Genomic DNA, 27,257 nt, shown 5'->3' on the forward strand with positions numbered 1-27,257 from the left:
GACAAATTCTTATTTTTATTTTTTTTTTAAAGCTCACAGAAGTAAACCAGCTTAGTGCTTAGCCAGATTAGTGCCTCAATGCTTGCTTAATCATTTACTGTGCATAACATTTGTGAATGCTGCAGTGCTAAATTGGCTAAGCTCTAAAGACAGTTTACATAATCACACATTAAACTTCAAATAGATAAGCAAGGTCATTGCTACTCCTAGTGCCAAGAAGAGTTCCCAAGTAGGGTAAGATTTCTGGCCTAGTTATCATGTTTTCAAAGTTCTTACTAGGACTCTTGACAGTTATAAAAGTGCCCTGTTCTGTTGAAATGCTGAGGAATTTTACAAGAGGAAAGCAGCAGATGTTCTCTTTTCCTGAAAAATCTTTAAGACTCATAAGAAAGAAATAAAAATACTTGTTGCAAAAAATGTTACCATTATGATCTACATTTCCAAAATACACATAAACTGCAGCTGCATGCAAAAACAATCGTTAGTTTAACAGACATGGTGTCAAAAATTAACCACAAATTGTTCAATTTCTGTAAGTTTCTTGCACAGACTTTGCAGTTTTCTGTGTTCTATCTCATACAAAAAGTATCTCTTTATGATATATATTCAGATCTCTGCATTCAAATGTAAGACTTATTTGGTGGATATTGTGAGGTCTTTCTGTCATTCTCTGATAATTTCCATACCAGGTCATTTAAGATTCAAAAAACATATTTTCAGAAAAAACTCAGAGCAAACTAGCTCTATCCTCAAAGGTCAGAGAAGCAGGTAAAAAAATACATAGCTTATGCTACTTAGCTCACAACAACTAGCACTTCAGATTGCATTGCTCACATGATTCCCATTCAGACTTTATCTGCTGCATGAGTATGTATTTTATGCTCATCGTATCTGTGCCTTTATCCTTCTTCTGAAGGATATGAAAATACGAAGGATAGAGTAAGCTCAAGCATCCATTAGTTAACTTTGACAATAAAAAGTGTCTCAGAACGACAGAAGAAAAATAGACCATGAAATCCATGTGAACAATGCATCTTCAAGAAATACAGTTATCACAAGCTATGAAACAGATCTTTCTTATTTAAGTGCTCATTGACAGAGATTGCAGTTTCTTGTATCAAAAAGCTAGAAGCGATCATTAAGTTTTGTTTCCTCTAAACCTCAACCGCAGAACTTCCTCAGGTTTCCCTTATTAAGGCAATTCATTTGTAATGGTTAAAAGTTTTCCAGAAATGTTTCTTGTCTTGTGTTGAAACATGAAGACATGAAAAATTGATTTGGAAGTTTGTTCTAAAAGAAGCAGGAAAAATATTCTGATTAAATACAAATTGATCATTATGAATTAGCTCTACAAAAATCTCCAAGCACCTTTTAAAACATCTACAGGCATGTTTGATCTACTTCAGATGCCAAGGATTCTATCACTTCTTTGTTAAATACATAGAAAATTTTGTACAACTTGGTTTGATAATTGTATTTTGCGAGAAACACCTGATAACAGAAAGTGACAAACAGTATTAGCTAATGAGAAAATCTTCCACCCACATAATTTAAATACTTCAGGATCTTCCTCTCAAAGCTAAAGTTTCTTCTTGCTTGAATCTCTTACATGTCATCTGTAAGAACCATGTCCTTAAAAGTATTGTAACAGGTTTACATAAAGTCACAGCCACTTATGGAGTTTGCCTCAGACATTTAACTGCTACCAAATTTTTATGAATTTTCATTCCAAAATCATCATAGTAAAAACTTACAGGCCTAACAGCCTACAGAATGTCCAGTAATGCTTGATTCCTAGCACATTCACTGTAATACTTAGGGGGTCAGACATGCTCCTTAAGAAGTCATAAATAGATTCAGCTGTCTAAAACTGGTGGCAGTGTTGTTAGCAGGGAAGCTGCTCTGTACTGCTACCAGCTATAGCTTTGTGACAAATTGCTTCTCCAGTTTCATGCTATCTTCTGGGGAAGAGATCAACTCTGTGAATATAAAAGCAGTTGAACGTGATTTCACCCACTCAAGCAACGGAAACCTAGAGGCTAGAGACCAAGGCAAAGGACACCAAAGACAGTGAAACTGGAATTTGCAGGTATCTTCTCAACTGTACTGGTATGAGGACATTTTCTGAGACAGAAAAATTCCAAAATTTTCAGACTGAAAGAGAAAACTGAAAAAAGATTTAACCACTGCATTTAGGTCTGGACTAAGAAAGAAACATTTCCACCATTTCCTTTTTTTGCTTAAAAGATCCAGAAAGAAGAGTAAGAGGATAATTATATGAAAATTAAATAGCAGGATAGCAGAATGAGGAATAACATGAAGAGGAGCATGGAGCCTTGCTTAACCTGTCAGAAAAACAGACTGTCAGCAGGAATTCAGACTGCAGACAGGATATATCTGAGCTACTACTGCTTAGGTGAGCAGGTTAGGACCATTAAACTGTCCTATGCTCACTACAAAAAAACATGGAAGTTAATTCTGAGATTAATGGGAGTGGTTACAGCTCTCATAGCTATTGCTGTAGTCTCCCCAGTTCAGCATTTCAAAAACTGTTCATTATCTATTTATAACTTATTCTTTTTGAACACAAGAGCTAGAAAACTTTTTTTTTTTTTTTTTTCTATTTTTCCTTTCAGAACAAAACTCCAATCTGGAAATAAAATACTCATTTCATGAGCTCTGGTTTAGAGAAATCCTAGAGGCACTCAGTATCAGATAAAAGCCCCAAAAAGCCCAAATACACAAGTTTTACCAGGATAACAGCAATTCTGAAGTTTGGGTAAAGCTTGTGGAAGGAAGCTCAAGTTAACAGTGTTTTGTCTTAGCAGAAAAAAAAAAAATAACCAAAACCAAAACCAATTTCATATATTTGAATTAAAGTGTAAGATTATACCATAATTATACCATTCGGAATATGAGAAGTACTCATCGCAGTGTAAAGCTTTTTTTTTTCTTAAACACTTTATAGATAAAAGACTAGCATTCTAATTATCTGCTAGGTGAGAAGCAGAACACAGAGATAAAAATTAGTTAATTACATAAGTATTTCAAAAGTTATTATTTTATCCATCTACCAAGAAAGCCCCAAATTACATTTGTAATACTATTCTGCTTACTGACTCATGCTGAGCAGACTAATGGGCTTTCCAGACTTTCTCAGGCTGCTTTTAGCCGCATTGTAACACACGGCACACAGGACATACTCCTTCCACTTTTAACAGCCAAGTTTCTCTGGCTTTATAACATGGTCAAGTATATACTATAGCACAGAATTGACAGGGCAGCCTTTGATTGCGGAGTCTGTTCCCTAGTGTTTCTGTTTTCATTTGACATTTTTTCCATGGGCAAGTTTAAAATGTGGAATGCATGTTTAAAAACGATTCATATTCACAATAGAAAAGGAATATGAAAAGCAGCTTATAAAATGTTGATGAAAAGGAAAAAGTGTATCAAAATTAAGTTGCAAAAAATGTTTGAAAGTACAGTTTTCACATGATTCTAAGTAACATAAAACATTTCAATTTTAAAATTACCAAAAAAAATAATAAAGTAATTAGCTGTTTGACCAACCTTTATGTCTATGAGATCCATCCATGTCAGAAAACTCGATATGATTTTCATCAGCCCAATATAGTCTGTGGTTGACATAATCTATGGTAAGAGCCATAGGTCTAGATATTTGTGTTTCTATGACAACTGTTTGACTGGAGCCATCCATACCAACACGGCCAATGTGAGGATACTCACAGCAATCAATCCAGTACAGGTATCTAAAAATAAAATACAACAGCTGCTTGGTGATGAAAACATAGCAAAAAAAAAAAAAAAAAAAAGCAATTAGTTTAGCTGACGTCAAAAATATATTGGTAGTCATTAGTCATTCCATGATGTTTCCATTTTCCAGGTAGCTTTTTTTAAAATTATTTTTTAATTCATAGAACTAGGTTAATTTTCTGAACAACAGTTTTATGTAAAATATTATAATATTTTACAATTATATTATATTATAGGATTATTTAGTTTGGAAAAGACTTCTAGCATCATCAAGTCTTAGTTGACCATCACCATCAACTGTTAACATAGCACTACCAAGTCTACCACTTGACCGTGTTCCTAAGTACCACATCTACACATCTTTTGGATACCTCCAGGGATGGTGACTCAACTACTTCCCTGGGCAGCCTTTTCCAATGCTTCACAACCCTTTCAGTGAAGAAATTTTTCCTAATATCCAACCTAGACCTCCCCTGGCAGAACTTGATGCCATTTCCTCTTGTCCTGTTGCTTATTGCTTGGGAGAAGAGACCCAAAACTGTCTCTATAACTGTTAAGAAAAATGTCTGCTGTCCCTATAGCTCATACCAGTCAAGAAAGCAAAAATAGTGGTGATACTCAAAACTTCAATCAGAATGCCAGCACAGATTAATAAATAAATTATGCCAAGCAAAATTACTAATTACTGAAACTAGCAACTACATTCACCTTTTAACAAATTATTTAAATTAAGTAGGCAGTTCTCACTTCTCATCATTGTTGTTGCAATAAATTTTTCAAGCCTACTGACCATTTCAAATTTTTAAGACCACCTTAGCAGTAACTGAAGTTTATTATATATTTAAAGACTTTTTTTCTAAAGTTATATGTGGACTACAAGTCTTTTCTCTGATCTTTCTCCCTCTCCCAAAAAGCCTTAAAAGTCTCTTAGTACTGAATCAATCCAGCTATTCTATCTCCTAGTACTGAATCAATCCAGTTATTAGGCTTTTGTTAAAATCAAAAACCTAATTTTATAACGTAAAAAAAGGCAAAAGCTATCTTCCAGTTAAGAGGGATCAAACATTTTCATTCTTCAATTCACATGCAAGGCCTATCAAAGAATGTCTTCCAATAAATTATAGCTGAATAACCCCACTTATTTGGAATCTAGTGAACACAGAAAAGAGTGACAACAAAACAGTTCACTTCAGTGAATAAATGAAAAAGGCTGTAAGATTTCTTTGTCTCTCATACAATATGAACTTTTTGTTATTCAGTATCCCATTCATTCATAAACAAATAAATATGATGATGTGATAATTGTTGTTAATGCATTTTAGACTACTGATATTCAGTACAGCTGAAAGTCAGATAATAAAAAATAATTAGTGCTTCTCTTCTGATTTTATAAAAAATATAAAATTAAGATCAAATATTAATTACTGCAGAACTGTTTCTTCATACCCAGCTTGAGGATCCAATGACAGATCTCTAGGAAACTTCACCCTTTTGCTTACAAGGACAGTAGGGTATAAGCCATTGAGTTTAGACACTTCAATAATTCTCTTTTCAGTATCAGACCAATATAGATTCTTCCCAATCCAATCAACAGCCAGTGCATTGGGAACAGCAGTATTGTGGACTACCTAGAAAAGCAAAAATTGCAAAAATTAACCATCTAAATACTGTGAGGAGGAATAAAAATTAAAGAATTAAATTTATCTGAATACTGAGATGTGGGATATATGATACAGAGAAATACAATGTGAGAAAAACAGGTATTACTCCTTGTTAAACAATGACACTTCTGAAGTAATGACACTTTTGAAAGTAAAAACAATGTGACACCATTTCTTATAGTCAGTGAGAATGGAGAATAGCATGATGACACCTAATTTTCAACTTCTTTACATAATGCACTAAATTCTAATAATTTTGTATCTTTAATTTTTTATCTTAAGTTTGTAATTTTCCTTTTGTCTTAATAAAAAAATACATACTTTTTTTTTTTTTTCCTTTGCTACTCTGTTTTTCATAGAACTCAGATGAAGCTTCTTCCTTGGTAACACACCCTAAAATATGTCTACTTGTTAGCTCACCACTTCTTCTTACACTACATTGGCATATATTTCATTTTAATATCACTCTAGTGTCATACATCATCATGACAGATACCATGAGGGCACATACCTCAGGCAAAAAGAAAAAGCATACCTGGTGGGAAAGTAAATGCTGCGCTGTTATTGTCAATGTTCATTTGGTAGAAGGAAGAGAAACTTTCTAAGAATTAGCTCTGTTTCAAAAAGACTACTTTACTGAGGAATAAACTAAAGGATAGAAGCAATTTAGTGCCATAATGGATAGACTATACTTCACTGACTTGAGATGTGTTATTCTCAAAATTTCTGATGACCTGAATAATTCTGAGACCTGAACAAATATCTCTAGACATACATGACTACAAATCTCATCATGACAGTATGACTCAATCTAGTCTGGCTGGGAATACTTCACATTAAGTATTGTCTCAGGCTATATTTGAATATTCCCAATCATCTTAAAATGAGAGTCCAACTTCATCTAAGCTTCAAAATTGTACTCCTAATTAGGAGTAACTGGAACTTAGGTAAAAAGAAAGATAAAAAATCACAGGGAGCAACACTGGAAAATATTTAGGATCTCTTAAGTACCAAAAATGGATTTATTACCATAGCGTACATTCTAATTTATTGTCATATTCACCACTAAAAGCATATGCATTCAAGTATAAACTTTACATGTAAACATTATAATGTATTACTGAATGTGTGATTTTTAATTTAATTTACCATATGAAGACGTTGAAAATAATTCAAGATAAGAGATACTGTGAGGTACTTTACCCTAATTTTATAGTTATGAATATGTAAAAACATCGTTTCAGGTTATTACATTATTTACCACCTTATAAAATCTTTCTAAAATTAGATCAAGTTGTGCAACATTTTCTTCACATTAATAGAATATTTTATTTCCTAATACCTTAGCATTACCAGCTTCACTGTTTTATAACTGTGTGACTGCATCAAAGCTATGCAATGCAACATGGGACATTTCATGTACAAACGGACAGCTCTGCAAACTCATATTGTGGCTTAGTTATACTATCTAGAAGCATCAATCAATTATCCTCTTTTCTAATGACTTTTCTTTTGAAGGGTCACTTTAAACTTCTTCCAGTCACAGAAATGACCAGTGTGACATTTAAAGTCTACAGACCAGCTGACTACAGCATTTTCCATAACTTCAGTACTTCAGTATATTTACACAGCCTACCTACTTATACTTGTTTTTTCTTTGGCTTTCTGTAAACCCCACTGCACTAACAATTCAGTCAACTGTCAGTTAATTCATACAGAATTTAGCTCATAAATACAATCCTCTTAGCCCTTAACTCTATTTCAGACAAGATCCAAATGCAATTAAATTTTATTATGACTTGCTAGATCATGCCATGTATATGTATGCATATACCCAAACTTCAAAATTTGGCTTACAGCCATAAAGGAGAATTTTCCAAAATACTGAAAAAAAAAAAAAAATACATTCTAATAGTAACTTTATTAATCAACAAGTACCTTGATGTCACTTCCATTCAAACACATTCTGTTTATCCTACTGCCATTTGGTCTGCTGGAATCAATCCAATAGATGAACTCTTCTCTATAGTCAAAGTCTATTGCAATCACATTATTTAGCCCCTAAAAAAGGAAAAAAAAATTAAAAAATAAAAATAATTAAAAAATCAAGCCAACTTATTCAAATAAGTTTTAATATAAAATATTTGATAGCATTCAGAATGCAAAATATATTGCATATAACAGTCATCAAAATGCTTCACTTTACTAACCATTATTTTTTAGTACCTTTTTGAGGTACTTTAGTTGTATGGTGACAAATAACTATTGCACTTCAAAAAGTCAGATGACTTGAAACTAAATGAAGGTGTGATATTCTTCATTTCTGAAATTTACTTTATCAGTAAATATATTTATCTTTTGCTCAATCTTTTTGTTAATTACTACCTTTGGCATTACTCTAACAAACAAAAACACAAACAAAAACATTTGTGCATTCAAATGATGGCCCTCATTTCCTTATCTGAGAATGGAAAGCCTTGTCCCGTAACTTGCTTTACATTCTACTTGTAGTGAATTCATGGTTATTCTTAATATTATACAGAGATGTTGTTATCAATAAATGATGGAGCAGCGGTAGCAAAAAGAACAGATGCAGTTTGCACTTTTAAAACCATAAGATCATTTAATCAATTCTATTATCAGCCCAATGACCTTTTACTCTCAGGTATTTTGGCAACCTCTCTCATTATTGAAATTCATACCTGTAGAGAGAATGCTCTGGAATTGACAACTCTAAAATAAACAACTAAGAAGAACAATATTTAATTGCCCTGAAAGTAATATGTGGCTTATCTGTAAACTACTGTGTAATAAGGTAGATCTATCTTTTGAGCAAAACCTAAGAGGAAAGGAGTGATCAGGCAGCACAAACCACCAGTAAAGCCTGAAACGACACAGTGTTTCAAAAATCACATATCCATGTACACACATTTTTGGTAAAGCCAGTTGCAATTCTGACACTTTTAGTTGTGCTACAAAACAATTTTTCTGTCTCTTTTTCTATTACTAGCAAACATTCACCTAAAGATAAAGCCACACACCAAATTCTTAACAAAGAAGACTAAAGATGAATGAATACAGAAGACTATCAAAATGTATAACATTCTGAAAATCAACGTCACCAATTTTTGAAAAGCTTTATCCCTACATATTTTAAAACACCGCATAAATTTCTTAAGTATCCAGGCTGATAAAAGAATTTGAATGCCTTCAAATCTTTGGTTTCAAGTGTTTTATTTTTGAGTGAGTTTGGTTCAAATATTTATCAGAACATCAGCTGCATGTAAAATTGTTCCTGAATATTTGCAACAGAGTTCGCTGTCCAGACAGTATCTCTTCCTGCTCTGCATATCACTTTGAAGTTCTTCTAGCGTTATTCTTTGTCTTTTATCTTTTACCCTGCTTTTAGAAGGAAGGGTAAAACTTTTAGATGGCATCAGCTGCTTTAACCTTGCATCTCAAACCTGTGGTTTTATTTGTCTTGGTTACATGCAGCATACTCTATCCTAGTCCATAAATTGTGGTCCCCTTGGTGCATCAATAAAACAAACAAACAAACAACAACAAAAACAAACAACAACTAAAATCACTAATAAGGAGCAGGAAGATTCTACCTACTTTGCCTACAGAAATCCTACAGATTTTAATGACTACAAGTGAAGGAAATGGAAGGCAAAGAATACAGATGAAATGTATTTTAAACAGTTGAACTTTTTATGTACATTTGAAAAGAAAAAAAAATAGAGGAAAAAGCTGGCATGTAACAAAACTCAGAGAAGATTGAATGAACTCCTGCTTTCATCTCCTCTACTCTGAGTTTATATGAATGATTGTTAGAATGACAAAGCACAGATCAAACGCACAGAGAAGGCAGGTTTTGCTCCTTTGCCAGAGCAGTTCTGGTATTTGCCTTCATCTGGCAGATGTCTAAGAAAGGGTTAGAGCTGATCCATCGTACCATTACAAGGACAAAAAGATGTCCTCATGAGGAAGACAGCTCACCTGTTCTGCTGGTATAGCTTCCTCTTTTGCTTTCAAATCTGGATGTTTTCAAAAATGCAGTATTGATAGGATCAAAGGCCAGTAGCTTCAAAAGTTGAGATATATATTAGACTAATGAATTGATGTGATTCAGAAACCACAGATTGTCTTCAATGGCTAGAGCTACATTGTCCCTAATGTAGTGAAAAGGAGTCCATTAAATTCAAGACTAATAAAGCTCTGTGCCAATCTGTCAGCACCAAGCATAAAGAAATTTTACTGTTGCTCCACTCTTTTCACAGGCTTCTAGTAATAGATATACCAGCAAAAGAGGAAAGGCAGTGAGATGTAGATGGGAGGCAGTCAAAAGGATTTCAGAAGAACAAACAGATTTTAACAAAATGTTACCTATGCTTAAATAAATTCAAATGTTTAATACAAGATGGTTAATTTTGTAATTACTGTTGTGAAGACCTAAACACCTTTCTTGTGACATAAGCACAGCTTACTGACACAAGAAGTCACAAAAAACCTGATGCTATTGACTGGCATAACTGATTTGGAACTCTAACCTGTGGTAACTAACTACACTTAGGTGAAGCATAGAAGCAGAGTAGAAACTGCTAAAATGGTAGCTCTGTACCTACTGGGCAACTTTATACTTTTTTTATTTTTTTTCGAAGATTTGTTTTGCTTTGTTTTGTTGTTCCCTGTCATAATAATTTAGAATAATTACACAAAAAATCAGATTTAGACAAAGATGCGTGTTCATGCATTGTAATGCTGCAAATATTGGAATTGAGTTTGTCTAAATTAAAAAAAAATAGATTTGGATTCTGACAGTAATTAGCCCAAATAATACATGGCCAAATATATATGTATTTTTTAAAAAAGTAAAATATAAAAATTGGTCAAAACATATTGCAGTGGAAGAGGTTCACAAATAACATAAATTTTTGTACATCAGAATGACTGACAAAACAACTGCCTGAGCCTTAATCATCTCAATACTCAGGTAGTAAATTTAAAATATTATCAAAACTGTGAAGGTACTGCAGTTGTTCTGTGGTGCATACAATGCCAATTGTAGAATGATATTTCTGTCAGTTGCACACTTTAAATAAAAATAAAAGTATCAAGTTAAACTTAGAGCATGGTACTATGATTATACCTGTTTCAACAAAGTGTAGTTGGATCCATCAGTGCTAATTTTTCTTATTTCATGATGATCAGCCAGAATTAAGAAAGGTTCCTCATCTAAACCCCGGGAGAAAGAATATATTAGACTAGCTTTTACGTTAATTTATGGAAAATCAGGAATACAATGCTGAAATACAGATGGTTGGAAAAATAAATGTTACATGCTCTGATCAATGTTATGGATGAAAGAAATATTTAAAACATTCAAATGTTCCAAGAAAGATCAATGATGCAGTATAAAAATGAACAAAGCAATCAATTAGTATATCTTTCAATGTAATTTAATTTTTTTGCCTTTGGAATATGGGAACCATACTGTATTTTATGCTAATTTAATGTCAGCAATTAAATTGGAAATATATTTCATACCACTTGTTTTAATTTAACATTCACTTTCAAATTATCACTAAGATGACTAATATTTTTTTTTTCTGTTGCAAACCAAATACATTTTGTCCATTGCTTTTTGAAATCTCAACACTCTGTATATTTTAGATATAAAGAAACAGCTATTTGGATAAATCTCACTTTCTAATTCTGAATTTATGCCTTTTTTTTTTTTTACCCCATTTTTCTGGTTTATAAAATAATATTCCTTCAGATCATGCCATCACTTTGAAACATCACTGACAAACACAGTGGTCTTTTTTTTTTTTTTTTTGTCTTTGTTTTCACTCTACTAACAGAGATTGATACATAAAAAAAATAGTAATAAGAGAAAATGTATTTATGATTTTTATCTACTGCTCATGCATTCTGGGATCTAATGTGCTGTCAAGCCTGCTCTGCTCTTGTATTAAATACTTTGCCCCACCTATATGTTTAACTTGTAAGATATTCTTCAGTTCTTCATGATCTGAGGCACCATCCTCAGCAAAGACTGTTAGTGGGTTGTGGAGAAAGGCTGCAATCTCTGCTCTGTTGTAAAGATCTCAAGGCAAATTATGCAAGAGATCAGCATTATGCTAAACATTTGCATGTTGGGAACTCCTCACAGCACAACCATCCTTGCCACACCTCATACAGCTTCGTCATCATCACTTTTGAAGTCTGATTTATCACAACTCCAGCATACAACTGTCCAACAATGTGCTTCAGCTCCCACTCTCATTTGAGCAATCTATGAGTTCTGAATATATGAGTGGCTTGCAAGGCATGAGACAGCAGTAAAGTAAAAATTAGATCCTGTATCTCTACCCTCCCCTGTGCTTTTCCTCATTACTCTTAGAAGCACCTGGACAGGAATTTTAAGGCAAACAGAGGGTCCAGTCTTCCTATCATTTAGAAAGAAAATAGATGGTTTTGATAAAACAACAACAACCAACCAATGAAACAAAAACTCTGCAAGGCAGGAATCTCCTCAAGCCAAAGACTGTCTGCACTATGAACAAAATCCAGCATAAAGCAGTAATGGAGTTTTGTTTCTTTTCTGTTAATATTTTGTTCTTTCTTTCACTGACCTAATGAATCCTACTGACTAAAATACATAAAAATAACATCAAGGGCATGGACAGAGGTGTGAGGAAATAATCAGTGTTCTTATATATCTTGAACTGTACTGTGTATTGAAGATGAGAGTTGAGGATTTTATATGCTACAGAAATAATGGATTTTGCAGTTTCTGTTCTATTTTCCTGATCCTCCTTTTCCCATGCTCACATTAAACATACTAGGAAGTCTGAGGAACAGTCTAATATCCTAAAGAAGATGAAATAAAACAGCATACGTCTTTTACATAAACATATTGTGTGATTCAGAAGTTGATTTTTTTCTTTAACTTTTCCAATACTACTTGTAATAAAATAATTCAAACTATCATAATCCACTATAACTATTCACCAAAAATGATTTGAGTACAATACATACTAAAACCAGAACTTATTATTACATTCAGACACTGAATCACATTCCTACTGTTTGTTGAAGAAATACTGTGCTTTGAAGTAACTTTTTATCTTGCTTAAAAGATAAACAAAGACCTTGGAGTTAAGGAATGTCACAAATTATTTTGGATACAGCTGTGAATAAAAAAAATAATAATGAATTGTGATACCTGAAAGGGATTTACAGCCATTTGGGTTATCAGGCTGTATTTCATACCCCTCTGCACACAAGCATTTGTAGGTTCCATATGTGTTGATGCATTGCTGGCTACAGGGAAATCCAGATGAACATTCATCAATATCTATACATGTTTTGCCATCATCCTTCAGCTGGAATCCAGGCCAGCATTTGCACTGGGGAAAAAAAAAAAAAAAAAAAGAACACAAATACATTCATTTTGAATTACTTGCTGACTCTGTTATCTTTTGAACATGTTAGCATCATAAATTTCTTTATGTAGCCTCAGGTTTTTAAGTAAAATTCCAACTATACTGCTATTCATACTGTTAACAGGCAGACATAGCTATATTTCTTTTCAACTGATGGTGAGATCATAAATATAATTTCCAAATAGATATCTCCTTAGAATAAGTAATTATATGGAAAAAAAAATCCATAAAATATAGAATTTTTCCATAAAAATATGGAGGAAAAAAAAAAAGAAAATAATGACACATCACCCCCTTTTGAATTCCTTATTTTCAAATGCACATGGACTTTTTGGTAAGGTTGATCAATGGTTTTTAATGCTTTTTTCTTGAATATTGATAACATCTAGCATTCTGTGTAACAGATACAGTAATGCGAATGACAACACTGAAGCCAATTTTTACTTGGGTCTGATAATCACTGCAGTAAACTGATTGCATGCAACATCAGTGGTGCAAAACACAACTGGGTAGAAACAGGTGAGAATGGATGAGGAAGTTAATATATAAAGATCTGAATCAGAAGAAAGTTCTAAAGGCAGCAAATACATATCAGAAGAAATTGGTGGCCAAGTGAAGTGAGGACAAAAAAAAAAAAGAGCTTTTGAAACAGTAGGGAAAACAAATCATAGTATTAGACAACTATTATTTCAGAATATTACAAATGTCAGTAAAAATGCAGAAATGCCATACATTCTAAACTGAGATTCTCTTCTGTATTTTACAGAAGACCAAACGATGTTATTTCACATCAGTTTCAAATGAATTAACTTGTATGTAGGGATTAAAAATAAACAATAAATGAACGATCTTCAGAATTTTAAAACTGCAGTTTTCATTATGTTTTCAGAACTGGGCTAATTCCTCTGAACTGTAAGGAATTAATCCCTGGTAATTTAAAAGGGATATCAAATCATTTGATATAAACACTATAGTCAAGAAATGAAGAGGCTTTGAAATTGGGGCATATTTTCAGACAGTTGCATGTCTGGTTACTTGTATTCTCTATTTTGTTCTCTGCAGAGCCCCATCATATGGTTTCTACACAATCAGGCTACTACAACTTTGCTACTACTTTGATTTATCTAGTCTAGTCTCCACGGCCTTCAGATTCATGGTTTCAAGGGTTTGACTACCTAAGGGCCTAAGCCGTATTGTCCAAATTCTATTTAGATCTCAATGAGCCAATATTCTATTAAAAAGATTAAAAGTTTGGGTGTGCGGTTAGGGATACTGTAGAGTTAAAATCATGAAAAAACGTCTCTCAAAACCCACAGCCTCTACTTACAGGTTAGTGCAGTGATTAGGGTTTACACAATACACAGGAAGTATTCTTTTCTACATGTTTCAAGCTGCAAGAGCAGATTCAGGTAATTCAACACAAATCACATACAGGCAACTACAGGTTTTATTCTGAAATTAAGGCAATGGTACTTTGTTCAATTATGTTAGTATCTTTGCCTTAGGAAAAAAAAATTGAGACAATTTCTACTCCTGCTATTCACTTGTACGTTTGATTTTTTCACAATTGAAAAGGAGACTGTTTTTCAATGCTCTGTACACATCAGCATAATTTGCTACATACAAAGAATTGTATGCTTTTGTCAATAGGTTTAAAGTACATTTTATACCTTTTTTAAAATATTTATATATACACTTGGAAATTATTTGCTTACTGGAAATAAAATTTTGAATCTTCTTACTATAGTAGGTAATCCACTTCAATGCAAGCCACACATCACAATGTGTGTGCACGTGTGCAACACATTGGAGTTTTATAATAATCATGCAATAGTTAAGAAACAGGTAAGAATTAAGAATTTGCATTTTCTAACACCATGTTTAATAGATATTCACCTTGTATCCTACAGGAAGATCCTGACAATCTTGAGAGCAGCCACTAACTTTCTTACTGAGACATTCATTAATGTGGCAGCTTTTCTCATCAGAACCGTCACTACAATCTTCTTTATTATCACAAACATCACTTTGAGGAATACACTTGCCATTTTTGCACATGAAAAAAGAGCTGTTACATGACTGCTCTGGAAAAGAAAAAAGGAAACACAACTTTGTGTAGTTGATTAGTATTTGGAATTAAGTTTCTGATGGATCAGCTGAAATATGCATGTAACATCAAACAGTTGTGTAAAAATTGAATGTTCATTTCTTACTGATAGTATTATAATACCTTTTTACTTTTCAGTATCTGCTTTTTCACTGTTTGGAAAACTTAAAGGAACCTCCCATCTTGAAAGACTTAGTTGAAAATAGTCAACGTATTTAAGAGGCTGAATGCCTCCCTTAGAAAAGAACAAGCCAAAATGAAGTAATGCAAATTAGAAGCCTAATAAATATCTTAGATATCATGCATTTGATGTAATACAAACCAGCAGCACAAAAAATTACACTGATAACACTGAAGATAAACTTTTACTATCATATAGAACTAAATTTAATTAAAATAGTCTGTACTTCTTTAAGAGGAGTTCTGTAATTAGACTCCAAAGTTAGATTTGGAAAAATTAAAAGGGAGAAGTAAAGTTGAAATACAAGATAACTACAGGGAATTTTCCTCCTGTAATGAGTGACTTAGATTAGAAACAGGTCAGATCATTAAACAGGGTGCAATGCTAGACATAGCTACAGATTCACATATTAACATCTATATCATACAAATCCCAAGGCTTTAAAAGATTTTAGAATTCATTTGCAGTTTTTGAGATTATCTGAAAACTCTTGTGTATGTTCATAACATTAAGATCTTCAGTACAGTTGTCAAGAGACTGGTGCAGAAGCTCCCTATGTATTCCCTATGGTATGAAATTTCAGCAATAACATGAGATCTATCAAATAAATACTACTGTTTTGAATACCACCATTTAATTTTCACACATATTAGGATGTGACTATAATATAATGCTAGTCTTATCAAGAATTGGGATTTTACGTCTGACTTCTATAAATATAGGTAAAGTATACCTTCCTGATTTACAATGTGAGCACACCTACAGCCTCACATCTTGGCAACAGGTCAATTCAGCTACATTCCAGATCTTCGAATCAGAATCACAACACTTAAATATCAAGCACATATGTTACCTTACCACAAAGCAAATGAGTGATTTCAATCAAAATCATTATAAAGTCCTACTATGCAATAAAGCCATAAGATCTAGACAGAAGAACTAGTCTTTCAAAAAGCCATAGAAAATATCATATGCAGACCAGGATTCATTTACCACTCAAAAAACAGTCAGATTTCAGCAAATTTACAAATGCCAGTAAAAAATATCAGTAAACCCAATCATATCTGCTCACTAAATACAAACCTGAACTTTTGCATTTTACATTTATAGGTGCCTCATCAGAATGGTCTGGGCAGTCAAAATCGCCATCACATTGCCACTGGGAATTTAACAGGCATCTTCCATCAGCACACGTGAACTCTCCGGGATGACAGCGACGATATCCTAGAAATATAGTAATCAATGACTTCATACTTTACTTAATACTTTTGACATACAATTTTGCATACACAAAGCATTTTAATTAAAATTGTCTTTTGTTCTATAAAGAGATACAAAGCATTATATGCTTACACAGGAATGTCTACCAACAAAGAGAGAAATCAAATAGCTGTTATGCAGCACAGTATAGTCATGAAACAATTCCCACCTACACAAAACATATTTATGCACCTCTTACATAAACATAAATACATTTTCCTTTAGAAGTAATTTAACTTTATGCTATTATTAGGAAATAGCTTTCCAAGAGATATTAGAGAAATTACTATACTCACCAAGTAGTTTTTACAACATGCTTACTACTCACAAGCTTTCCCTTTGAAACATGCAGAATAGTAATCATTTTAACCATTCCAAGCATGCATTTTCCAAGACTTTCACAAAATTAAGAAAGATATATAAAGTTTATATACTTTAAAAGCTAAAATGGATTATTCACAGAAAATTGTAATATATAAGCAGATATTTTCTTCTTAAAACATGTCTGTATAACCTAAAGTTTAAAAACAATAAGCCAATAGAAAAATCCGGAAGAGTCAACACAAATTTATTTTTTCCTATTTGATTTTGAAACATGAAAGTTTCAGATGGAAAATCACCCTCTATTTGAAAGATATTTACTTATAAGATTCATTACATCAAACCAACTATTAATAAACTTGTGCTCTTGTTTTGGAAAGAAAACTGTAATTTTTCCTGTATTCTATGCATATAAATTCTGCCTCAAATTACCTGTAGTCCTTGAAAAGAATCTTGAAAGCAAATTGTGATTTATTTTAAAACTCAAGAAAAAAATACAGAGTAAACATGGTTATAGAAGAAGAATTATATAGCTATACTCAGCCTGGTTATAAAGAATGATTTTGCTTCTTTTTTTTAAATCCAAATTATGCAAAATCATGTTTAAAATTATTTCCTCCTGGGGAAAAAAAAAAAAAATCCAAAAATTTGATTCTTCAAAGAAACAAATTCAAATTCTAGTTACTACTGAAGCTTTGATTTAAATACCCAGGCTGAAACAAGGAATGATAAGAGACAAATTATAGAAGTAGAGTTAATATTTGTCTTTCTTTTCTAATTACTACATTTCCTGCTACATAGCATATCTTTTTTTTTTTTTTTTTTTGATAGCAGATGGGACATGACATTTGACTGCCTGGGATGAGATACCACTCCACATCAAGAGCTTTGAACCTTTTGTATCTTTAGCTGTCATTTAGAAATGTGTTAATGTACTATTTTCAAAATGCAATATGTTACAACATCAATTACAATCATCACTTGGAATACAAAATAATTCTGAGGCCTCTGAGGTGTTTTTTTTTTTCCTTGTTTTTTTTTTTTTTTTTTCCGTTTCTCTCTTTTAACATGCATCATGCTTGAAAGAAGATAGGCTGGTTTGATATTTGATATTTTTTGGTTGTCTGAAACACCTTTGACTGGACGTTTTTATAAGCCAACAGTTTTACCTCAGATCTGTAATGTTTCACAAAGATGTCACCATGAAAAATGTCTTTACAAATGTGAAGAACAAGAGCCTCTGTTCTCTTCTTAATTTAATATTGTGTCTTTTCTGGATGAATAGGATATAAAGAAATTGGGAATTGTGATAAGAAAATTCTTCCTATTCCTATATTTGTCTTTTAATTAGCTACATAAAGTATTTTATACAGATTATTCTTGAATATTTTTATTTTTTTTTAAGAGCATACTAAATACCTTACAACATCAGACAGTGGCTCATCTAGCCCAGTATTCCGTCTCCAGCAGTGGCAATAGGAGAATTTTAGGGACGATATATTTTGTTCTCATGGTCTCCCCAGCTTGAATTATTTTTATGTTTTTTTTTTTTGTTTGTTTGTTTGTTTTTTCAATTAATTAATTCTTTAGATTTCATACACAAAACAGGATTATATAATGGAATTAAAAAATGTTTCAAAGAAATTTTCAAGGGCTACAAGAATTTTTACAATCTGTTTAGATGCAAAATCTCATACAAGTTACAACTGGTTATTCCAATTACCCATCCTATTTTTATATTATATCTGAATTATTCCCGATGAAAACAAACAAACAAATAAAGTATACCCTTGCATAATACAGATGAAAAAAAAAAAAAAAAAAAGAGTTTTAAATGGAATCCCCTAACTTATCATTTAGAAAAATATCCCAAATGATTTTTTATTCCACTCAGTAGACAGTGGATGCTGAATAATCATATAATTTGGGGGGATATCAAGATGCAGATCTAGCAGAGCTCCGAAGTCTAATAGAGTTATTATTAGGCTACTTAGTTTGCAGTCAAAAAATTAGATATCTCAGTGGATTAGATGGTTAATTTTCACATCATGACAGTACCTTAAAAAGTCTGTTTTGGAATTTGCTTCCTGCTCTCTACGAGTAGTTACCTTTCTCATAAAAGAATGTATCCCTTCCCTAAAATTACATTATGAGTTTACCATGCTGTTTCATCCTAGTCACACATTACTGTGTGTAGTTGATTACCACCTAACAGAAAATCGCACTGAAGCATTGCAATGTGTAACAGATGTTGCTGTAGATTTCAGTTTACTCAGTAAAAATTAAGTGGAGCCTGTTCCTGAAGGCATGTCTATATTACAATTAGTTCAGGAGTCTGTACATCCCCTTCTTCTGTTGCTATTTCCTCCTTCTGCCCCTCTTCAAAAGTCTGTCAAAACACTTCTATTTACTTGTATATGTATTAGTTTTTTAAGGGACCATGCATGCAGATGATGCTATAGAAAACAAATGAAATACATGAGCAAAAAATTGTAATCATTTGGAAAAACAATGCACCTATTTCTGAAGTTTTTGAGAACCTGTTCACTTCTAAATATTTACTAATGTAAATATTTACTAATGTTACTAATGTTGCTAATGTTTCCAAGTAAAAACTGATGAGAAAGGCACTCCTACTTCCTTGACTCCTCAGCTTGTTCATGTAGTGCTAAATAAAAGAACAACCCCCCCTCCAGTGAGTCACTTCCTATAAAGGGTACTGACATGCAGAAACTACACTTTATGCTTTCACTGTTGTATGGGTACACTCTCAAAGACTTCTTTTGGCAAAATAATCTAGATAGTAACAGCTGTTAAGATACCAATGTCAGTATAAAGTGTGCACTTCAATCACCAAAAACAGTCAGTACGGGTGCAATGGGGTGTGCATCTGACCTCATAGAAAGCTACAGTCCTACATGGATTAGTGGGCTGTAGAGAGCAACAGGCGTGCACTCAGATAGAGCACCCATATCCTCAATAGATGTCCATGTGTGTGTGTATTCAGAAGTTTGGGGGATTAGTTACAGGAGGGCATTTAAAAATTAGTAAGGTATATTAACATTTTGAAGGTGTACTCTGATTTATCCATTGTGTTGCTGTTATTTATACCAAATATATAGTTCACTGATTTCCATTTAATTGTAAGTTATTAATGCTTTGATCCCGATTTGGTTTAAACTACATGAAGTAAGCAGCTTTTCATTACAACTTATTGTCATCAACTGCTCCTTTCAAAACAGCACATAGTTTACTTAGGTGAAAAGGAAAAATAAAGTCTGATAGGAAGTCTACATGTTTGATCTGCTTTTTTCTAGGGTAGCTAACTACACGGGCAACCACACCAGTCCCACGGTGCAGTAAGGATGCAGCAGTAGAATGAAGTAACTAGTAATGAGAACCTAATATTCACAGTAGAGGCATTTCAGGATTTTACTTCACACTAGCTTTCCTCTATTCCTGTGGACTTTGGGTCCATTGCTGTCTGAAGTATACCTACTATCTGGCTCAGTTTCAAAGGATTTTTTGTTTGTTTGTTTGTTTCCCCCTATCATTTTGTTTGCTTCAGCACTGCTGCATGTGTGCCAAAACACCATATGTGGGAGTGCCTGGGAGATTCACTTCAAAAGTGCACTCCTGATCTGACCTACATAACGTCAATGCAGCAGGAATGGCTGCTTCATCTTAATGAACCTGAAGTTATAGATTGCATGTTTTTAAATTATTTTAAATCTCATTAGCAAGTAACTGTAAGTCACAACCATAGGAAATAATTCATCATTGCAGCTCCATCTCCAAGTTAATACCACTAGCTAATGTTAAAACAATTATAAAAAATGAAGAGATCTTTTTTTCAATGGTGACTTTAAAGAAGCAGACCTTGCATAAGGCCCTGTAGTTAAGTCTGAATTTTTTCTGTTTATTCAACTTTTATTGTACTTGCCACATTCCAGTGATTCATCTGATCCATCTCCACAGTCATCATCATGGTCACATACAAACTGTTTGGGAATGCAGATGTTGTTATGGCACATGAAAGCATTCTCATCACAAGTGTTATTAGGAGCTAAAGAAAATACAGTACATAAAAAAAAAAAAAAGAAATTGAGAACAGTAAGGTATATAGCCATTTTCATACAGAAAAATGACATGAGAAGTAGTTATTTTCAGTGTATTCACTGTAAATAACTTTATTTTTTTGGATCATCACACAATTAAATGGCAGAAAAAGCTGCTCATAACCACCAAGATACCTAAACGACAGCTAAAATCTCACATAATCCAGGACAAAAAGGTTTCAGAAGTTGATGCTGTCTACAGCTAACTTATGGTTTGCCTCTGAGAGAAATAAAGTTAGTAAAGTACAGGTTTCTTTCTTATGTTACTCTGCTCCTAAACAAAAGCTCTTTAAAAAACATAAACACCCAAAATACTGCTCATCTTAGAAATAATATACCATAAAATATATATTCAGTGCAAAGACATTTTCTCAGTATTTTTAATCTACATCATGGTTACATACTTTGATAAGACAAAACCCCTAGTGAAAATAGTACTTTAATTCTGACACATTCAGTACAAATGTATTTCAGAAGACTGGAAGCGATACTTTATAGAGGAGGACATGCCAACATCTGATCAATTAGCCAGAAGAAATTGGAGACATAACTATATTTTCTTTTTTGACGCACAACCTCCCACACATGCAGCAGCATTTTCTTCAGGAAGAGGAAGAAGACTGCATTGTCAATGATCACCTAATTTTCATTAGTAAACATGCTGTATATTGTGACACACACTGATTTTCATCTACTGGGCATCAATAACAAAACCTGAAAATATTAGTTTGATTAAAACATTTAAGGATCCTGGTATGTATGCTCACATGAGGTTAGTCAAAATGTACTAATAATCTTGGCAGTATAAACTTATGATACTATGGACACAAACAGCATCAGGATATTATAAAGGCAAAAGTATCAAGAAGAGAAATACTAAGCATTTTAACATGCAAACGTACCACAGCCTGCTGTAGAAAGTTCATCACTTCCATTAGGACAGTCTCTTTCACCATCACAGAGCCAGTGTTGAGGAACACAGGCATGGGAGCCTAGGCAACTGAATGTCTCCACAGCGCAGGTAACTGAACCTGAAAAGATGCTATGTGTTAGTGTTCAACATGTTCTAACTGCTGTTTGCTTTGTTTTGTTGTTGTTGGTGGTGGTGGTGTTTGTTGTTGTTTAAAACATAAATGGTAATGACTGGGGAAGCTAAAGAAAATTTTGCTTTGCACAGTATGATAATCATACCAGACAAAATTGTATTTTACAGTCAAATTTTTACAATCTATTCCCTCTTCCGTTCTTTCCATTTACTCTCTCTTAATTTACTGCAAAGAAATTTAATTTACTGTACTTCATGAAACCTATCCAACAGAATAACTTTACCAACCCATTTTGGGCTTTATGTTTGACAGCATGTTTTGGACTGTCTGAACAGAGGAACTCATTTTATAAACCTCACAATCCTAACATCACTATACTCTACGCCAGGAGGCTGCAGGTATCCAGATCTTGCATGAGACAGCCCCATATGGCTAGAAAAGAGCAATATTTACCACATACAATAGTAGTGAAAGTAAGAAAATCTTCCACAGTTCCAATGCAAGGAATTCAACATACTGTTTGATTTAATCTGGTATTTTTTAATTTATTTATTTTTAACAGGCTTTTCTTGATACAAGATATTATATCCTAGGATTTATTTTACTATTTTGAGGTAAACTTTTGATCATTCCATTGCTTAATTTTCTTAGATAACCTAAGTATACTTCATTAACAGAGTATTTTCTAGTCATTTCAATTAGAAATTAACAAAATAGTAAAACAAATTCAAAGATTTCTTTTTATTTATTTATTTATTTTGGTACTACTTATGCAAATAAAAGAAAGCTTTTGTTATTTACACTCATTTGACATTTTTGGGTGCTTCTGAAATTAAGCTTCAGGCTAAATAATTAATGATTTTGTAAGATTCAAAAACACAAAGTCATCTTGATCTCTCTTTTCTTTTTTTACAATTTAGAATGGTTTCCTGCTCCTATGAAGAAATACAGCCTTAACTCCCACTTGATTACTGTTGTGGATTTTTCCCTCTTCAGGACAGGGCTTAGAATTTTGTGGGTGGGCTTTCCTCTAATAGATCTACAATGTATTGTCAAGATACCAAAAGAAGTAATCCTGAATATCCTTGAAAGAAAAAAAGTAACAAAAATCACTATGTTGTAGTGACACTTGGTAATTTGCTGGCCTTTGTCTTCTTTCCTCCTCCCACTTTCTATTTCCTGCTCTATGTTTCCTATTAAGGTTCAGGCTTTGATGTTTCTTAAGGTTTCACATTGTTCAATAGTAGTCCCAGATGCCTGTCTTCTTATTTCACACCTGCTCCCCTGATTCTGTTCCTAGGGAGATGAGAGACAGATAGAAATCTTACTCTTATAAAGACACTGCCTCCAACTCTCCAGTCTTCACACTGACCTGAACACCATGAAAAAAATGTATTGTAGATGGAGGTCAACTTGAAATTAATGCAAAAACTCATTCATATTTCACCATATTATAATACCATATTTTCTATCTTCATCCTTTTGATTGGTTAGCATTTCTACATACATGTTGATTACGAAATTATTTTAACAAATCACAACTCTGAAAACGAGCTGAAGAAATTTCTTTATCTGCTTAATGGAATGCTTTCAGTAAAATCATCATAAATAATGATAATTCTATTGTGTTATCACACATGAAATACGGAACAAAATACTCTTTGCTGAACATACTTTAAATAAGAATATTTTAAAAAAAATATTTATAAGTTAATTTTTTTAAGGAAAAATCATAAAATACAATGTAGACAAAGATGGAAGCAATTTATAAAATATCATGAAATTGTAACATCAGTATCATGACAGCTTAACTTGACACAAGTGATTTTCTTTCTAAAAGATTTCACTAAATTTTCCACTCAACTGAGTTTTAGATAAAAGTAGAAATTTCCTGTAATATTAAAGTATTTAGGGATTTGAGAGGAATATTATGTAATCATATTTACAACTGTATATACAGAAATTTAAAGGGAATAGCAGAAAGAGTTGTGAAAACAAACAAACAAGCAGACTTTTAGAGTCTTAAGGCACCTACCTACCACTGAAATATAAAACTGAAATAATGATACACGTATTTTACCTCAGGGATGGGAATTAGAGAGGTTTGGTTTTGCCTATGGTGGTGTGCCCTTCACATCCTCACTGGCAGACTACATACAGATCATATAGTCCCCATAAAAAGGAATTTAGCAAGGCTGTTGGCAGGGGAGAAGATATCCTCTGTCCTTTAAGGACACGTTCCCTTTCTACTGCCTTCATGGATCACTTACTATATGTGATCTGACGTGATACAGAGCAGAAATTATTCTACTTACCACAAATAGCATCACTCTCATCTAAACCATCTCCACAATCATCCTCACCATCACAAGTCCATTGTTTAGAGATGCACTTGTTTGCAGAACAAGCAAACTGATTCCATGAACAGGACGAATCTAGGAATGACACCAACCACTACATTTGTTAGGTTCAAAACAGCACTGTGTTTCCTGGAGTTTAGCCAATGAATGAATCCTGGGCACTGCTTCGTTCTGTCATCCCAATTGTAGTGTATTAATACACTCAAATACAGTATAATCCTAATCTCTGTATTCCAGATGTTACCAGTTTATCTAAGAGTTTGAATTCACCAATACATTTTTAAAAATGAGCTATTAATTAAATCAATGATAAAACATTCAGAATGCTTACATTCTAATATTTGAAAACATGTTGCTAGTGGGAAAAGGACAAAATTTAAAAGCATAAAGCTGGTTTGTGTATTTTCATTGATGTTTTAACTATACTGAACTGCTTTATTTTGATAATAGGACAGAGATGACAGTCCACATTTTCCAACATTACTCTCCTCTTGATACTGCAGTACTTAAATGAATTTTAAATATTTCATATTCTTTTCTCTCTTTCAAGAAAAATAAGGATTTTAATCTGAAAATGAAGTATTAGGGACTTTTTTATATAGCTTTATATTCAATCTCAGAGACATACTTGCATACTTCTTTTTGTTTTTAAAGTGTGTCAGTGGTTACAGAAATAAGATAAAATGCTCACCACAGTGCAATTCATCTACTCCATCCTCACAGTCTTTCTGCCCATCACAAAGCCAGGTGTTCAGAATACATCTTCCACTAGGACAACCAAAATAATTTTCTTCACATGTGGGTTTGTTTTGAACTGTGATAAAATAAAGAATGTAATGTAAAATGGTCTCTACTAGTATGAATAGGAGCCTAATACATTTCTGCTAAATTTCTGAATACTGATGGACAACAAAGTGATTATGTTTAAAAATGTAAAAATGTTAAAAAAAATAAAATAAAATAAAAATTATATTATTTAACCAATAACTAAGTACTTTAGGAAGCTGAAATACTTTAGAGAAAAAAGAGAGCACAGCTTCAACTTAAATTAAAGGGACCTACAGTGGAAAGTATTAAGTATTTCCGTTAACAGATTTTTAGGTCAGGTATATCAACACTGCTTGTTGTTTTACACCAGCTGAAGAAATTGTACTTCTCTTCCATCTGCCAGTACCTAAAGGATAACCTAACTGGGGCAGTATTTTTGTCACATTCACTAGGATAAGCTATAAGCTTGACACATGCTCTAACTGTACCATTGAATTACAGTACTGACATTGGAGCCAGAGATTTAGATTTTATCACACATGAAAAAGTTGTTCTTCCATGCTTTATTTCTTTTGTATATGGTGGAAGTCATTTGAGATTTACTTGAATGAATACTCAGAAAACAGACATGAGGAATGAAAACGTACCATATATTTAGTGTCAAGACACAAGTACAAGTATTATTCTAATGAGTAGCACACATAGCACACATTTTCAAAATCTCAAGAAATGTGCTGCCTGTGAAAACCAGGCAATATGTACTCATTCTGAAGCTCTCTGCAAAGGGTTCTATTACTCCTTTATTGTATGTACCAGGGCTATCTATAGTTATTTGTTTTGATTTTTTTCCCCTCTTTTTCTCTCTCTTTAAGAAAAAAAAAAAAAAAAAAAAGTTATGATATTTATGGCTTCTGCAGTTGTATGAATATAAAAAAGGATAAAGAAATAAATAGGATGTTTATGATGGCTGGGTAGAAATTAAAGACTGCCCAAGTATAACCACCCCTAAATGAATATTTTGCCTTAATTTTCTGTAAGAACAATGACACTGAACAAAGTTAAGATTGTTAATGAGAATTATCACATTCATAACAGAAACAACACTCAGAAACTTAATGTGCCAGAGTCAGTCAGTTCTGAATGAAATGGCAAAGGAAATCACAAGCAGGTTGAATTGGAATGGTACTGTGTTCAAATAAAGGGAGGAACGATCCAGGCAATTAGTCACACATTAAAATGATGGAACTTTTGGCACACATTTGGAAAGACAGAATAAAAGTAACACAAATAAATGGACAATGCAATAAAATGCAATATCAGTTTACTTATGCAACATTAATTTACTAAAGCTATAGCATATTACCATCAAATCTTTTTTGGTATGGAAAAAAACACACAAACAAAGGAAAAACAGTAATTCTAAGCTATTTTGAACTCAAATAGACCAGTTGAAAGAATGACTGGATAATCTGCAGAATTATAGAAATTAGAATGAAAACTATAATTTAATATGCATATGGTATAAGGAAGATGAATGTTCTTAATAGCAGGTTTAACTGATGTTAGTGCTGAAGTTCTAGGTATCCTCTGGATCCTTGTAATGTTTTCATCAATAAAGTTGGCACAAAGTAAATGAGAATTCTAATAGGTTTTAATGATGCAATGGGATTATCACTAGGAAAAACAGAATACTAAATGGGAATAATCAGATGATGTTAATTACTCGGCTAAAAAAAAATAAATAGTATTTAACAATGTTAAATTCCAAGTTTTATTTGTACTAATTAATAACATTAATTCTTAGAAAAAAAGAGAGAGATACTGGTCGTAAGGAGATGATTACAAGTTAACTAGAACAAGTTAATTACGAAAACAAAGAAACAAAATTTCTTGTGGGATCTTTCTCTCCAGTGCTACTGCATAGGTTCCAAGAGTAAATCTGTTTCAGCACTAATAATTTACTTTATCTTCTAATTTCATTAACACTATGGTCACTCTGACAGAAATTGCTAAACAAAACATCATGAAAGTGCAGGCTTTCCCTCAAATTTATATTATATATGCATATATCTTGAAAAAATATATTTCTAATATGTTAGTATTCTGATCTCATGAAAATTTCAGTCAAAAAGTTGGAATAATAAGACTCTTTAAACTGTCAAATACTGCCTCTTGTTTCTTTCATGTATGATACTCTTCTCAGTCAT

The 27,257-nt window shown here is 32.8% G+C and overlaps 1 protein-coding gene across 1 annotated transcript in view; it reads right to left on the reverse strand.

Moving 5' to 3' along the window:
• The window catches only part of LRP1B (LDL receptor related protein 1B), a gene marked incomplete at both ends in the record, with an annotated part of 669,864 nt that overhangs the window by 95,957 nt on the left and 546,650 nt on the right, over window positions 1-27,257 (reverse strand). Inside the window, 11 exons of the mRNA XM_084288908.1 lie at window positions 3,571-3,770; window positions 5,221-5,402; window positions 7,374-7,496; window positions 10,588-10,673; window positions 12,670-12,853; window positions 14,786-14,973; window positions 16,261-16,401; window positions 20,702-20,824; window positions 21,779-21,907; window positions 24,238-24,357; window positions 24,974-25,096. Of these exons, the coding sequence (XP_084145034.1) occupies window positions 3,571-3,770; window positions 5,221-5,402; window positions 7,374-7,496; window positions 10,588-10,673; window positions 12,670-12,853; window positions 14,786-14,973; window positions 16,261-16,401; window positions 20,702-20,824; window positions 21,779-21,907; window positions 24,238-24,357; window positions 24,974-25,096 (1,599 nt within the window). The remainder of the gene's footprint in view (window positions 1-3,570; window positions 3,771-5,220; window positions 5,403-7,373; window positions 7,497-10,587; window positions 10,674-12,669; window positions 12,854-14,785; window positions 14,974-16,260; window positions 16,402-20,701; window positions 20,825-21,778; window positions 21,908-24,237; window positions 24,358-24,973; window positions 25,097-27,257) is intronic.

Source organism: Netta rufina, assembly GCF_964035555.1.
Source record: "Netta rufina genome assembly, chromosome: 6".
NCBI classification, from domain to species: Eukaryota; Metazoa; Chordata; class Aves; order Anseriformes; family Anatidae; genus Netta; species Netta rufina.